Source organism: Mytilus edulis, chromosome 2 (genome assembly GCF_963676685.1).
Source record: "Mytilus edulis chromosome 2, xbMytEdul2.2, whole genome shotgun sequence".
Taxonomy (NCBI): Eukaryota; Metazoa; Mollusca; class Bivalvia; order Mytilida; family Mytilidae; genus Mytilus; species Mytilus edulis.
In genome coordinates, this window is record NC_092345.1 from 20,670,861 (window position 1) to 20,683,029 (window position 12,169).

The 12,169-nt window shown below is 30.1% G+C and overlaps 1 protein-coding gene across 1 annotated transcript in view; it reads left to right on the forward strand.

Annotated features, from left to right (window-relative positions):
- LOC139511682 (secretin receptor-like) overlaps positions 1–12,169 on the forward strand; it is a 79,743-nt gene that overhangs the window by 48,697 nt on the left and 18,877 nt on the right. The window contains exons 2-7 of the mRNA XM_071298699.1: positions 2,979–3,090; positions 5,422–5,532; positions 5,803–5,915; positions 6,980–7,074; positions 8,800–8,968; positions 9,417–9,573. Of these exons, the coding sequence (XP_071154800.1) occupies positions 2,979–3,090; positions 5,422–5,532; positions 5,803–5,915; positions 6,980–7,074; positions 8,800–8,968; positions 9,417–9,573 (757 nt within the window). The remainder of the gene's footprint in view (positions 1–2,978; positions 3,091–5,421; positions 5,533–5,802; positions 5,916–6,979; positions 7,075–8,799; positions 8,969–9,416; positions 9,574–12,169) is intronic.

The following is a 12,169-nucleotide window of genomic DNA, read 5'->3' on the forward strand; positions in this document are numbered from 1 at the left end:
ATTCTCGTCAACCAATTGTCATGTTTGGAAATCTTTACTATAAAAAGATAACAGAAATAGCCTCATCGTCAACTTATTAAAAATAATCATAAAAAACAGAAAACAAATATTGGACATTACACCCGGCACACCGCACAAAGGAGATGTTGAGAAAACGCCAATGAGGTAGAAACCCAACAACAAAAGTAACCTAACAATAAATTTCAACAACCATCTTTAGTATATCACGAGTATTACATGTAATTTGTATTATCACTGTCTAGATGATTTGAATTATCTAATGTTTACAGAAAGATAAAAATATATTCTTTTAAGATTAATGCTTTAAATAACAACAACTCTTGAAAGCTTGGATTATTTTAAGAAGTAATATTATATCTGTTTATCTCCGCCATGTGAATACCAGATACTTATATGTTGTTTTATTCATCAGAGAGATACACATACTTTAGAAAATGAGGATTAATCACTTTCCGTACAACAACAAAATTAAGGTTAGAAGCAAGACATTTGACAAGACACGAAAACACTTTCTCAAATTGTGAATGAAAGATTTTTTTAATCCACGCAGAATATTGAATAATTCATTTCCTGTAATTTTTAAACCCCAACTAAAATATTTTGAATCAGACAGTTAGTTAATTGAATGCCTGAATGTCTTAAATTTTATGTGTTGTTGATATATTGATTATCATTTTATATCAATTATTGAAATAATAGACAATGTGTTTTAAATACATATACATATTCATTGATAGATTGTCGTTTGCTAAACGTCGAGTGGCGATTGTTTCAGGCACGTTTAGGACGAGAACAAATCAAAATAAAACAATACGTAAATTCGGTAATATGGGACGATCGTGAAAACGGTTTGGGAAATTCAAACTGCCATTTAAAAATGAAGGTATTTTGACCATCAACGGACCCGCAATGGGTTGCTGAAGGAGATTTACATTTACATAGATCGTAAAACTGTCCCTAAACAAGGAATCACAATTAATGCCCCAATTCCGATCGGACGTGGATACATATTTATAGAACCTGCATACCATACAAAGCATGGGTTTGACTGTCAGATGAGAAAAGTTGAAATGACAATATTTTTTTACACTATTCAATCCTTGAGGTTTGAATAAATTCAACCAGTTACAACTTATTATCTAAACAAGTAATGAAACGATTACATATATTGTAAACATAAACGTAATTAATATTGATATAAAATGTGGTTTAACTACTTTTTAGAGGTTGCAGGATAGACCAAATGAGATGTTAAAAACTGTGTTAAAATAATAAAAATTACACGGAATAAAATCAATTGAAATAATTATAGGGTTAATGAAGCTGCTGCTGATGGTTCAATTTCTTTTTATTTAAATGCGATATCAAAGAAAGGTTTTGTTTACAAATTATCTACATGATACGGAATAACTTTCTTGCCAAAGCACTTTTTCATGCAATATTGTACCGTATGTACTGTACAAACTTTGTTAAGGTCAACACAACTAGAGGTATTTCCTTGATTGTATCTTTCCTATTGCACAATTTAGATAAAGACAGGATATCTGTTTGAGATGTTTATGTCTAACGGCATCATATGGAGCGAAATACGTCAAGTATACGCTGAATGTCTCGTTTCTGTAATCATCAGACACAGAAGTAGTCGTACAGGACTATTAAGAAGCCATCAAACATACTATTTGACCAAAACAAGACCATATTTAATTCGCAATGATGAAACGACGGTGTGCAATGTATTATTAAAAACTAACATTCCGATAAACCAAAGTGTACAATTTCTACAGACAAATATATTAACTTCAATACTGCACTACAATTTCTGTTTGAGAATGTAATGTGTTTTTTTTTTAATTAACGGGGCAATGTATAATTGTTTCTTTTAATTCACGGGTCAATATCTTAATCTCGTATATCTCAAGGTCTAACTTATTCTTACTAAAATGTTTCAGGTTACTTGCACAAATGTAATTCATGCTAATGATCTTAGTCTCTGATGAATGATTTTTTTTTATCATTCATTGTTTTTGTCTTTTGACAAGCTTTCAGTAACTGCGAGTACTTTCAAATCGCACTTTCGTGTTAATTTTACCTATTGCCACAATTTGTAAAGCATTTCTGTATTTCAAATATTATTTATTTTGTGTTATATCTCGTCTCGCTATTTTAATATGAGGCAAGTGTATTTGTGTAAGTAATGCTATTTAACGACATTTTGTCCCTGTTTAAACGTTAAAACTCGCTGCATTTTATACACCTGTGCTAAGTCAGGAGCCTGTTGTTCTTTTGTTTTGTTTGTTGATGTGGTTCAAAAGTGTTTCTTGTTTTTTCATATAGATTTTACCTTTAGTTTTCCTGTTTGAACTATTTATCACTAGTCATTTTAGGGCCCTTTATAGCTTGCTGTTCGGTGTGAACCAAGGCTCCGTGTTGAAGGCTATATTTCGACTTATAATTGTTCACTTTTTATACGTTGTGACTTGGATGGAGAGTTGTCTCATAGGCACTCATACACCATCTTCTTATTTAGATGTATATATACAATAGGATGAATGTCGGGAGAATGGCTTAATATATGAAAATGGATAACAGGAATCGCTCAAAATTTCACACAGCACAACAGACTGCTTCAACAACGAACACCCAACTCCTGAATAACAGATAAACTAAACATTGTCAAACAAAGACAACCATTACCGAGTCTCCACGTAAAATAGTATCCAATGTAAATTTGCAAATAAATGCATTCGTTGAAGATGTACACTAAAATAATTTGTAGACGTTTTACAGACTTTTCCGATGATGAAATTTACTAGTAGTCTATTTTTAGAAATATTCTCCATGGAGGATACAACTACTGCTAAGCATTGAAACCCAACCAGTTGATAATGTGGTCTACTTTGTTCTAAAAGCTTTTTTTTTTTTTTATCTTTATGGAAATAATATAATCTTTTTTGCAGGCACCTAGAATTACTGAAAGAATGAAAACACTATTTAAACAGCGGATGAGGTTACATATAGAAAAACAGACATGTGAGGCCAAAATAATCAACTATACTACACCACAAACAGGTGAGGTTACATGTTGAAAACAGGTTAACTAAAAACATTTAAAGTAGAGTTAGTTTCCTTTTAGGATAAACATAGATGAAACAATGACTATTTTTAGTTTACATAGTTAACCATATTTTACAAGTTTATCCTATTTCTATCTATGTACATGTATTTTGTTTTTGAATCAGTATGATGTTCTTGCAACATTTCCAAAACCCTATACTCCATAATGTTTCTGTAAACTATTTATATAACAAGGTGTTTAACTTACTTATGAGAGAAATGTTTAAGATATATACTGTATTGTTTATTTCAAGTTAGACAGGATAGATGCATGACAGTTCCATTCGTTTTTGATGCGTTTTGTTATTTGAGTTTGCCATATGATTATGGACTTTCCCTATTGATCTTCCTCTAAGTTCAGTATTTTTGTGATTTTACTTTTTTCAATATAAAACTATTAAGTGAGAGAATTTCCTCTTCATGAATATATAGAATAATGGTTACATTGGTAGCTTGCTTGTTGTTTTTTTTTATTGTATGTTGTTAGGATAATCAGGTAGCATTTTTTACAGTATGTTGTGTAACTAAACTCTATAACTAAATGTTCATATTAAAGTTATAAAGTCATCAAAATGTAGAAGAACGAATGTCCTTAATAACCAAACACATACATATAACTGAAGAACATTGTAAAACCCTTTTTGATACTAGTACATATATGACATCTATAAATAAAAGCACCTACTTACGTCTTCTTGTCATAGACCACGTGTCATTCATAAGATATGTGTAAAAATATTAAAAGAAAACAAACTTAGAAGAAGAAGGTTCAATACCTTTCTCATTTTTCATTGTTCAAAAATGGTATCACATGCATGCAACTAAGATAAATTGTCATCCATTCTCCCATTCTTTTTTTTTTCTTCAATTTAGTTTTAGTATTAATTTTTAATCGTAGACATTATGTTTTTGTTTTTTTTTTTTTTTTTTTATTGCATACCGTTTTGTACTTTTACATCGTCAAGAAGTAAATTAAAACTTTTAATGAGAGACAATTGCTTTAATCTTAAAATAATGACAGGAAACACATAACATACAGAACATATATTAAATATTTTTTTGACAACGCACTTAATAAAACTACCTAATTGAATAAGTCTTTGAAAGAACTTTCAAGCATTGTATTCATGATTGAAGTTCATTTTATTGAATGAAAAGAAGGCAATTCAATATCAGTTGTTATTAATGCAACATGTTTTTTCTAAAGCTGCAAAATCTCTTAATTTATATTTAAGCTGAAAAATTAGCTGTTTTATCAAGCCAATTTATATGCAAATTAAAAGGATTAAACACAAAAAATAAATATGGTGGGCGGTATAATGTGAATATATATAAACCTTCGTTTGACTTTGCATTTATAGTTTATTGTTTAATGAAATTTGATAGACAATAAATCGGTATATGTTATATGTTACATATAACGAGAAGATGCGTAATACTTGCCAATAAAACACATATACACCTGAAACCAATTGAAGTAGATGTATTCATGATAATGTGAAGTAAGCCATTATGATAATAAATGTTTTATATATTTTATTGTGGTACATTTATATTCAGTAGAAAGGTATAATTCCACCACTGATTTTCGACTATTACATTGTAGTCTTTGCTAAATTTGCATTTTCAAAAAATGTGCAGAATTTACCCTTCTTTCAAATTAAAAAATACTTGACATGAGTAAAGTTATATCTTGCCCAGTACAATAGACAAAATTACACTGCATAAAAGAAAATAACCGTCACTTGAAGTTAACTTATGAAATTGTATCCATTTTGATCTGTGTACAAGCCTTATTATCAATGTAACCCCAAGTTTTACTTCAACCCCCCAAGTCGAGGAAATATTTTTTTCGACACTTCTTCGTATGCAACCGGATGTGGTGTTATATGATTTGGTGGTATTACACCTTAAGCAACATTCGGACATTTTCGGATTATTTTGTACATAAATTAGACCGTAAGTTTTCTCATTTGAACTGTTTTACATTTGTCATTGCGGGGTCTTTTAAAGCGGTATTAGTTTTGCTTATTTTTGAAAGCCATACGGTGAACTATAGTTGTTAATTTCTGTGTCATTTGGTCTCCATTTGAGAGTTATACCACATCTTCTTATTTTTATATTAGTTACCACATAGGATATGGTTGAACATTGTCTGAGACCCTTCCTATGTTATAACTGTTTACAATGTTATGTTTGAGGTGAAAACGTAAAAAAAGGTTAAATGTATTTAAATTTCTGTGCAAATTCTAGAAATAAATATTTCATGTCATTCATTTATACCAGGTTCATTTTGTGATATGGTATGGGATAACATCATGTGTTGGGATGCAACGCCAGCTGGAACTACTGCAAAAATGAAATGTCCACATTATGTAGAAGGTTTTAGTAACACAGGTATACATGTAGTATGTTATCAGTATGAATATTCGATACAAAATGTATATGTGAATACACATACAAGTATTAAAACAACAACAGCATTGATATTTGTTTCCAGAAACAATTATGCTTATACTAAATCATATTGTAAATATAGACAAAAAGAATTACCAATTAAAAAAAACATGAAAATATTCGTATTTATGAATTTTCCCCTCAATTTTATAAGTAATAATACTTCCTTAACCTACCAACAGAACATGACCTTAATCGATATTTTTTCAGAGTTTGCAACGAAAACATGCACGGAAAATGGTACCTGGTATGTTAGTCCTCACACAAATGATACATGGACAGATTACACAAGGTGCCCTCCTGTAAACCTTTCTCTCATGGAAGTAAGTATATAAATTCAAAATGTCAAGACCATTGGATTGCAGGTTATTTGGAGAACCCAGCAACTAAGATTTTTTTTTATATTTATCGACATATTGAACTTGTACTATATGCATACACAAGCGAATTGAATTCGTTTTGTTAAAAATTTAAATATTGATGTTAATACATTATATTGACAATATGTGGTTCCTACCATTGTGATTGCTAAATGAAAATCTGGGATAAAGAGACCTTTGCCTTTATAATATGTCAAGCTATAAATCGTCTTTAAAAGCTGTGAATAAACAAAAAAATATATAAATCTGCCATCAATAATTCTTTTAATATTACAAAAACAGTAAGATTTGATATACAAAAACTATACTGACTTGAAAGAGTAGGTATACACAACTACGTACACACATACACACTTACGTGTACACAAATTGTACATGTAAGTTTAATTTGTTCTTAGATTTATCCATTCTATGTCCATTTAAGTGTTGGATGTTGATGAGGATTGTAAATGAAAATAACAATTTATACATTTGATGTATCAGAAGCTCTCTCTGAATTTACCTTCAAAATGAAAAAAAACCCCGTATCATTGGAATCAGGTTAAAAACTTTGACGCCCATTTCGTCTTCAAAAACGATGTTGCATCTGGCATTGAAAACTCAATCCCTACTACATAAAAAATAAAAGCCTAGAATGAATATATAATTGAAAGTCAGGATACGTGCGAGGAAATACAGATTTTGATTTTTCTATATAAAATGAAATAAACATGTAAAAAAACTTAGAGGTTGATTATCAACTAAGGTGTGCACGATAACATTTAGCCTTCATTAGATACACTTAAGGCTTATTGTTTAGAATCAAAATACATATGCAATCAATGCTTTTTGTTTGGATCCAAATACAAATAATTGAAATTTTGTGTCCCTTACATTGTATAGCTACTCAAAGACTAACAAAACACACTATTTTTAAAGACAAACAAAACGTCCGTCCGCTGAAAAAAAATCAAAAAGTGTTCACTTATAAAGACATAATTGATGAAGAAGAATATTTTAAATTGTAGGAACATCTTCCTAGGATAAAACTGATGTATAATATTGGATATGGTTTATCCCTTGGTTCACTTCTTGTTGCTGTTTTTCTTATGTGCTTTTGTAGGTAAGATTTTTAACATCATTAGGAACTTCAAAAATGAGAAGCCATTTAAAGTTGGTGTCAGTTACTTCTTTGGATAGCACTAATCATTACTTATCATGCATGCTATGTTAAATGGACAAATTAATGGCATATATGAGCGTGTAGATGTGGCGTATTATATACAAGGGTTGTTATAGAAGGAAGGATTAAAATTTCATGGACAGTTTGCATACACTTTTATGAAATAAATTTGTTTTTTCATCATGCATTTTAATTCGTCATTTGGCTTGTCTGTTAATGGCGCATATGTTCTCACTTCTGAATTTGAGTCATCAAATTGTAAGTTTAATAAAACATAACATCAGTACGTGGTACCTTTGTGTCCAAATTAAGGGCAGTTATAATTTAAAAAAAACTATAGTTCACAGGATTGCAATGATACACAATATTGTCCTTCAAAAGTTGTCCAACTAGCGGGACAAAAATCCTTGATTACAGAAAAAAAGAATGATGGGCAAAAAAAATAGCGACAATGGACAGAAATAAGGAATACAGAATAATCTGATATTAGAATGAATTCAAATCAGATGGGTCGATAGAGTAAACACCTTTCGCTTTGCATGCTTCATCTTCCGAAAGATACCAATGTGACATCCAATTATAGAGGTTCAAATCAGGAACATGTCAAAACCCATAAAAAAGTTGACTTGCATGTAACATATATGAGTTAAAATGTTACATGTGACAGATGAGAAATTGAGACTCTGCAATGATCTACAAATTCATAAAGGCGAACGTAGAACTTAAAAATAAGAATTTCAGTAATTTTTCTCTTAACCTTTCTAGAGCTTTTGAATTAAGTGCATACATTAGTACATCTGGTTAATACTCTAATTAAAAACGAATTCAGTAATAAACGATTTTATATTATTTTATATCATGCTATTATGAGTTTACGCTCACTGCGGAAGAACTTTTTAGTATAAACGATAAAATAAAATTTAACAACTACAGAGCCTTTGTGAAAAAAGCAACATAAAATGCAATACAAATGTAAACATCTTTGTCAGAGTTAAAAATTTCTTATTGTTAGTTTATTGCCTTTTTGAATGTCATTGTTTACATCAACGACGTTAGTCTAACAAGTTGGAAAATTACAATTCAGATGTCATTACGAGGAGTTTTATCTGAATGTCTACATTGCGCGATGTCATTATCATTTTTCCGATGCAGATTTATAATTGCAGTTTGAAAACCACTAAGTACTAGTTCGATTTCGCGGATTAAATAGTTTAAGGACTTTTACAAAACAGAAGAGAAATACAAATGGGTCATTCAAACTTCAACACAAAAATACCAAAAGACAAACAATAGTATACAAAACACATATAAAAAAACCGTATCTACACATTTTTTTCAAAATTTTTACAGAAGCATAATAGATTACACATTTTGTAGATTAAATATAACTGTACATGTGACAGACGAATCAACACCATACTCGTTCATAATGGTACGAATTCAATTCCAAATATACAGGACACAATGGCATGAAACATTTTGTATCTATCAAGTCAGGAATTTTAAGTTGTTTTTATTCGTTTGATGTGTTTGGACTCTTAATTTTGCCATTTAAAGAAGTACCTTCCATTTTGAATTTACTTATTAGTTTGGTGTTTTTGGTGTTTTACTTTTTTTCAATTGAAATCAGTTTCAATTCATTATTTTATTTATTTTTACTTATAGACGGCTTTATTCTAAAAGCAACACACTACATATCAACTTATTCTTTGCCTTCATTCTACGTGCTTCCATGTCCTGTATCCGTGATATTCTATTTGTTGATGGATTTGGGTTAGCCAAAGATGTCAAACGAGGATCAAATGGAGGAATCACATTTATACAAGAGGGTTCAGTAAGTATGAGAACGTTCATTACAATTAAAATCAATTGATAAATCGAAATTGAAAATGAAAAAATAAATGTTTTTTTTTCTATTTTAGAAAATAACAAATGCCTGTGTTGTATTTCATCGTGAAATCCTCGACAAGTCCGAATGTCTGACAGGGCATCAAGCGTTTTAAGTCCCTCATCTTTTATGCCAAGTATTATTGTAATGATAAACACATCATAGATTAAAATTAAGAATTTGCGCCAGACGCGCGTTTTGTCTACTAATTATAAAGACTCATCAGTAACGCTCGAATCTTAAAAAAGTTCAAAAAGGCCAATTAAATACGAAGTTGAAGAGCAAATTTGTATTTCCTTTTCAAATACTGATATATTGTGAATTACATTGAAAAACGTTAAAAACACATACATTCTTTACCATCGGTACTGATTTGTTTTGCCTTTTTTTATAGCACTGGGAGTGTAAATTAATCTACTGTTTACTATTATACGGTGTAACAGTAACATGCACATGGATTTTTACGGAGGCCTTATATTTACATATGTTGGTATACAAGACACTATTCACGGAGAGGCATGGTGTAAAGCTGTATATGATCATTGGTTGGTGTAAGTATTCCTTATTGAAGTATACAAAACATAATTTGGTTTTACATCTTGAATTTGACAAATATACGCATTTGCTAATTTATAAGTCAGAAGCTTTGAACTTGTTTTTACTATTTTTGGGTGCTTTAATTTTGTTTATAGTTTTCGTATTATCGCCGATCTGTCAATGTAGCAGCACTGTTAATCTGATCAATTTCCATTGTTTTATAATAAAACAAGGAATAAAACATTACGTGGCTACACTTATGGAGTCAGGTTTTAATTTGTTATGTAACTTTCATAAGAATAATTATTGGTGAAGTATATTACTGTTTTAATATTTTCCCCATCTTGTTTATGCTTCGTTGTCGATTACATTTTATGACAGTATGTGGTACATACATGGTTCCTAGAATTCCAAGTAAGCTGTCGTCAGCCCTGTTGTCACTTTACATTTTCTCGACAAATCCTTGGACAAAATTATATGTTGTCACAATCTAAGTTGACTGGTTAATGATATAAGAAAAAAGTGGGAATTATAGGCTTACAAATAGTAAAATGGCTCTATTAAACTAGTCTAACTTATATATAAACATCACCTTAAAAACATCCAATATACCATCATAACTAGTTTATCTAAAGGAAACATATTTCAAACACGAAATTTAAGAACTATAGGTTTTAAAAAACATGAAAAAAATAACTGGCGGCATGATTTTCTTACACACGAGTACACATGCCCGTATGATTTCCTTACGAATGTACATTTTAACGTTTTTTTATATATTCACCAAATATAAATTAATTCAGGAGTGAAAACAGTATTTCAGTACCTCAATTACTTTTGTATAAACGAAAAGCAGTTGGTTTTGGAAGGAAATAGTTTAATGAAAATCCTATATCATGTTGCCAAAACAGATTTTAACTGCAAACTACGAGATTATTAAGCGATGTTCTGCATTTTAACGATTACCAAGAACATTAAAGGATGTATTTAAATGGTTTTTAAATTTCTGTTACTCCTTTCAGTACAATGTACTTCCGTTCGTGTTATACATGTCCGGCGTGATTTGCTTCCTAAAACAAATGTCAAAGCGTATTTAAAATCAATGAGTTTTTGTTTTTAAAATTGGTACGTTCAACGAGTATGACTTTTCCCGTTGTACGCAAATTTGGTTTGGAACAAAATTATCAACCATCCACATATCAATATAGTAGATGTCAGGCAATTCTTCCATATTCAAGAATACATTCATACCCAAAGAAAAAAAGGGGAAATTCAAAACTAATATCTAAAAGATAAAAAAAAAAAAAAACAACACCGCAACGGCAAACCAACGAAGAACGAGGAAATTTTGAAAACGAACAAATCTACAAAACACTGCATTACATTTTTCTAAAAGTTTGATAATCATAAAAAATAAATAAATGTTATGCGACCGAAGCGATGTTCTGGATCTACCTTTAACTGGAACATTCAAAGCCAAATATTTGAAAGCCAAGAATATAAATGTAGTGAAATAAATAAAATGATAAATTTCTTATTAATAAAGGGTATTCATATACAATTATTTAAATGCCTTGAATTCATACTATTTTCTTAGTGTGGATTTTACAAAAATACTTTAGGGACTTTTGAAAAAGGTTACTGGAGGTAGGGAAATAATTAAAAAAAATCATCATACTATATTTACCTGAAAATTATGGAATTTTAATAATTTATTTATATTGTATGTTTATTTCTTAATAAATCGTACACAATGAAAAGGTATGGAAAATACAATTTAGCAATAAATATAGCCCAAAGACTATACCTCTAAAAGGAATCAATTGGGTCGTGCCGGTAGAGGAGATTGCCATCAGAAACAAATTTCGAATGACCATTAGTAGTCAGCACTTTTTGTGCTGACATGAATTGTCATTGATATAATTATATTTATAAATTTACTGTTTACAAATTTTTGAATTTTTTGAAATACTAAGGCTTTTCTACCTCAGGCATAGATTACATTAGCTGTATTTGGCAAAACCTTTAGGAATTTTGGTTCTCAATGCTCTTCAACTTCGTACTTTATTTGGCCTTTTTAACTTTTTTTGAATCGAGCGTCACTGATGAGTCTTTTGTAGACGAAACGCGCGTCTGGCGTATATACTAAATTTAGTCCTGGTATCTATGATGAGTTTCATTATTATATTGATATACACAAAATACGTATAAAGAGGAGCTTCATGTTGTAAAAACAGATGCTGTTATTAATTAAACTTTAACGATTTTCATCATATTTTTTGTATAGAAATTAAAGAAAAATTATAATCAGTACTACAAATGTATACACAACTTTGAAGAGACCTTTGAATAGATTTAAAAAAAATAATTACAGAGTATTTACTTTCATTTTGAAAGAAACCAAATGGGACATTCAACATGTTCAAACTCAAAGTCGAAAATAAACTGACAACGCCATGATAAAAAAAGAAAAAGACCAAAAGCACAACATAGAAAACTAAAGACGCAACTATACGACCCCCTACATGTATAAAGAAAACGGGGTAGATCTCATGTGACACCAGTCGTGTTGCTTTTGTAAGCAGGAACTGGTGATAAATCTAAATAAGT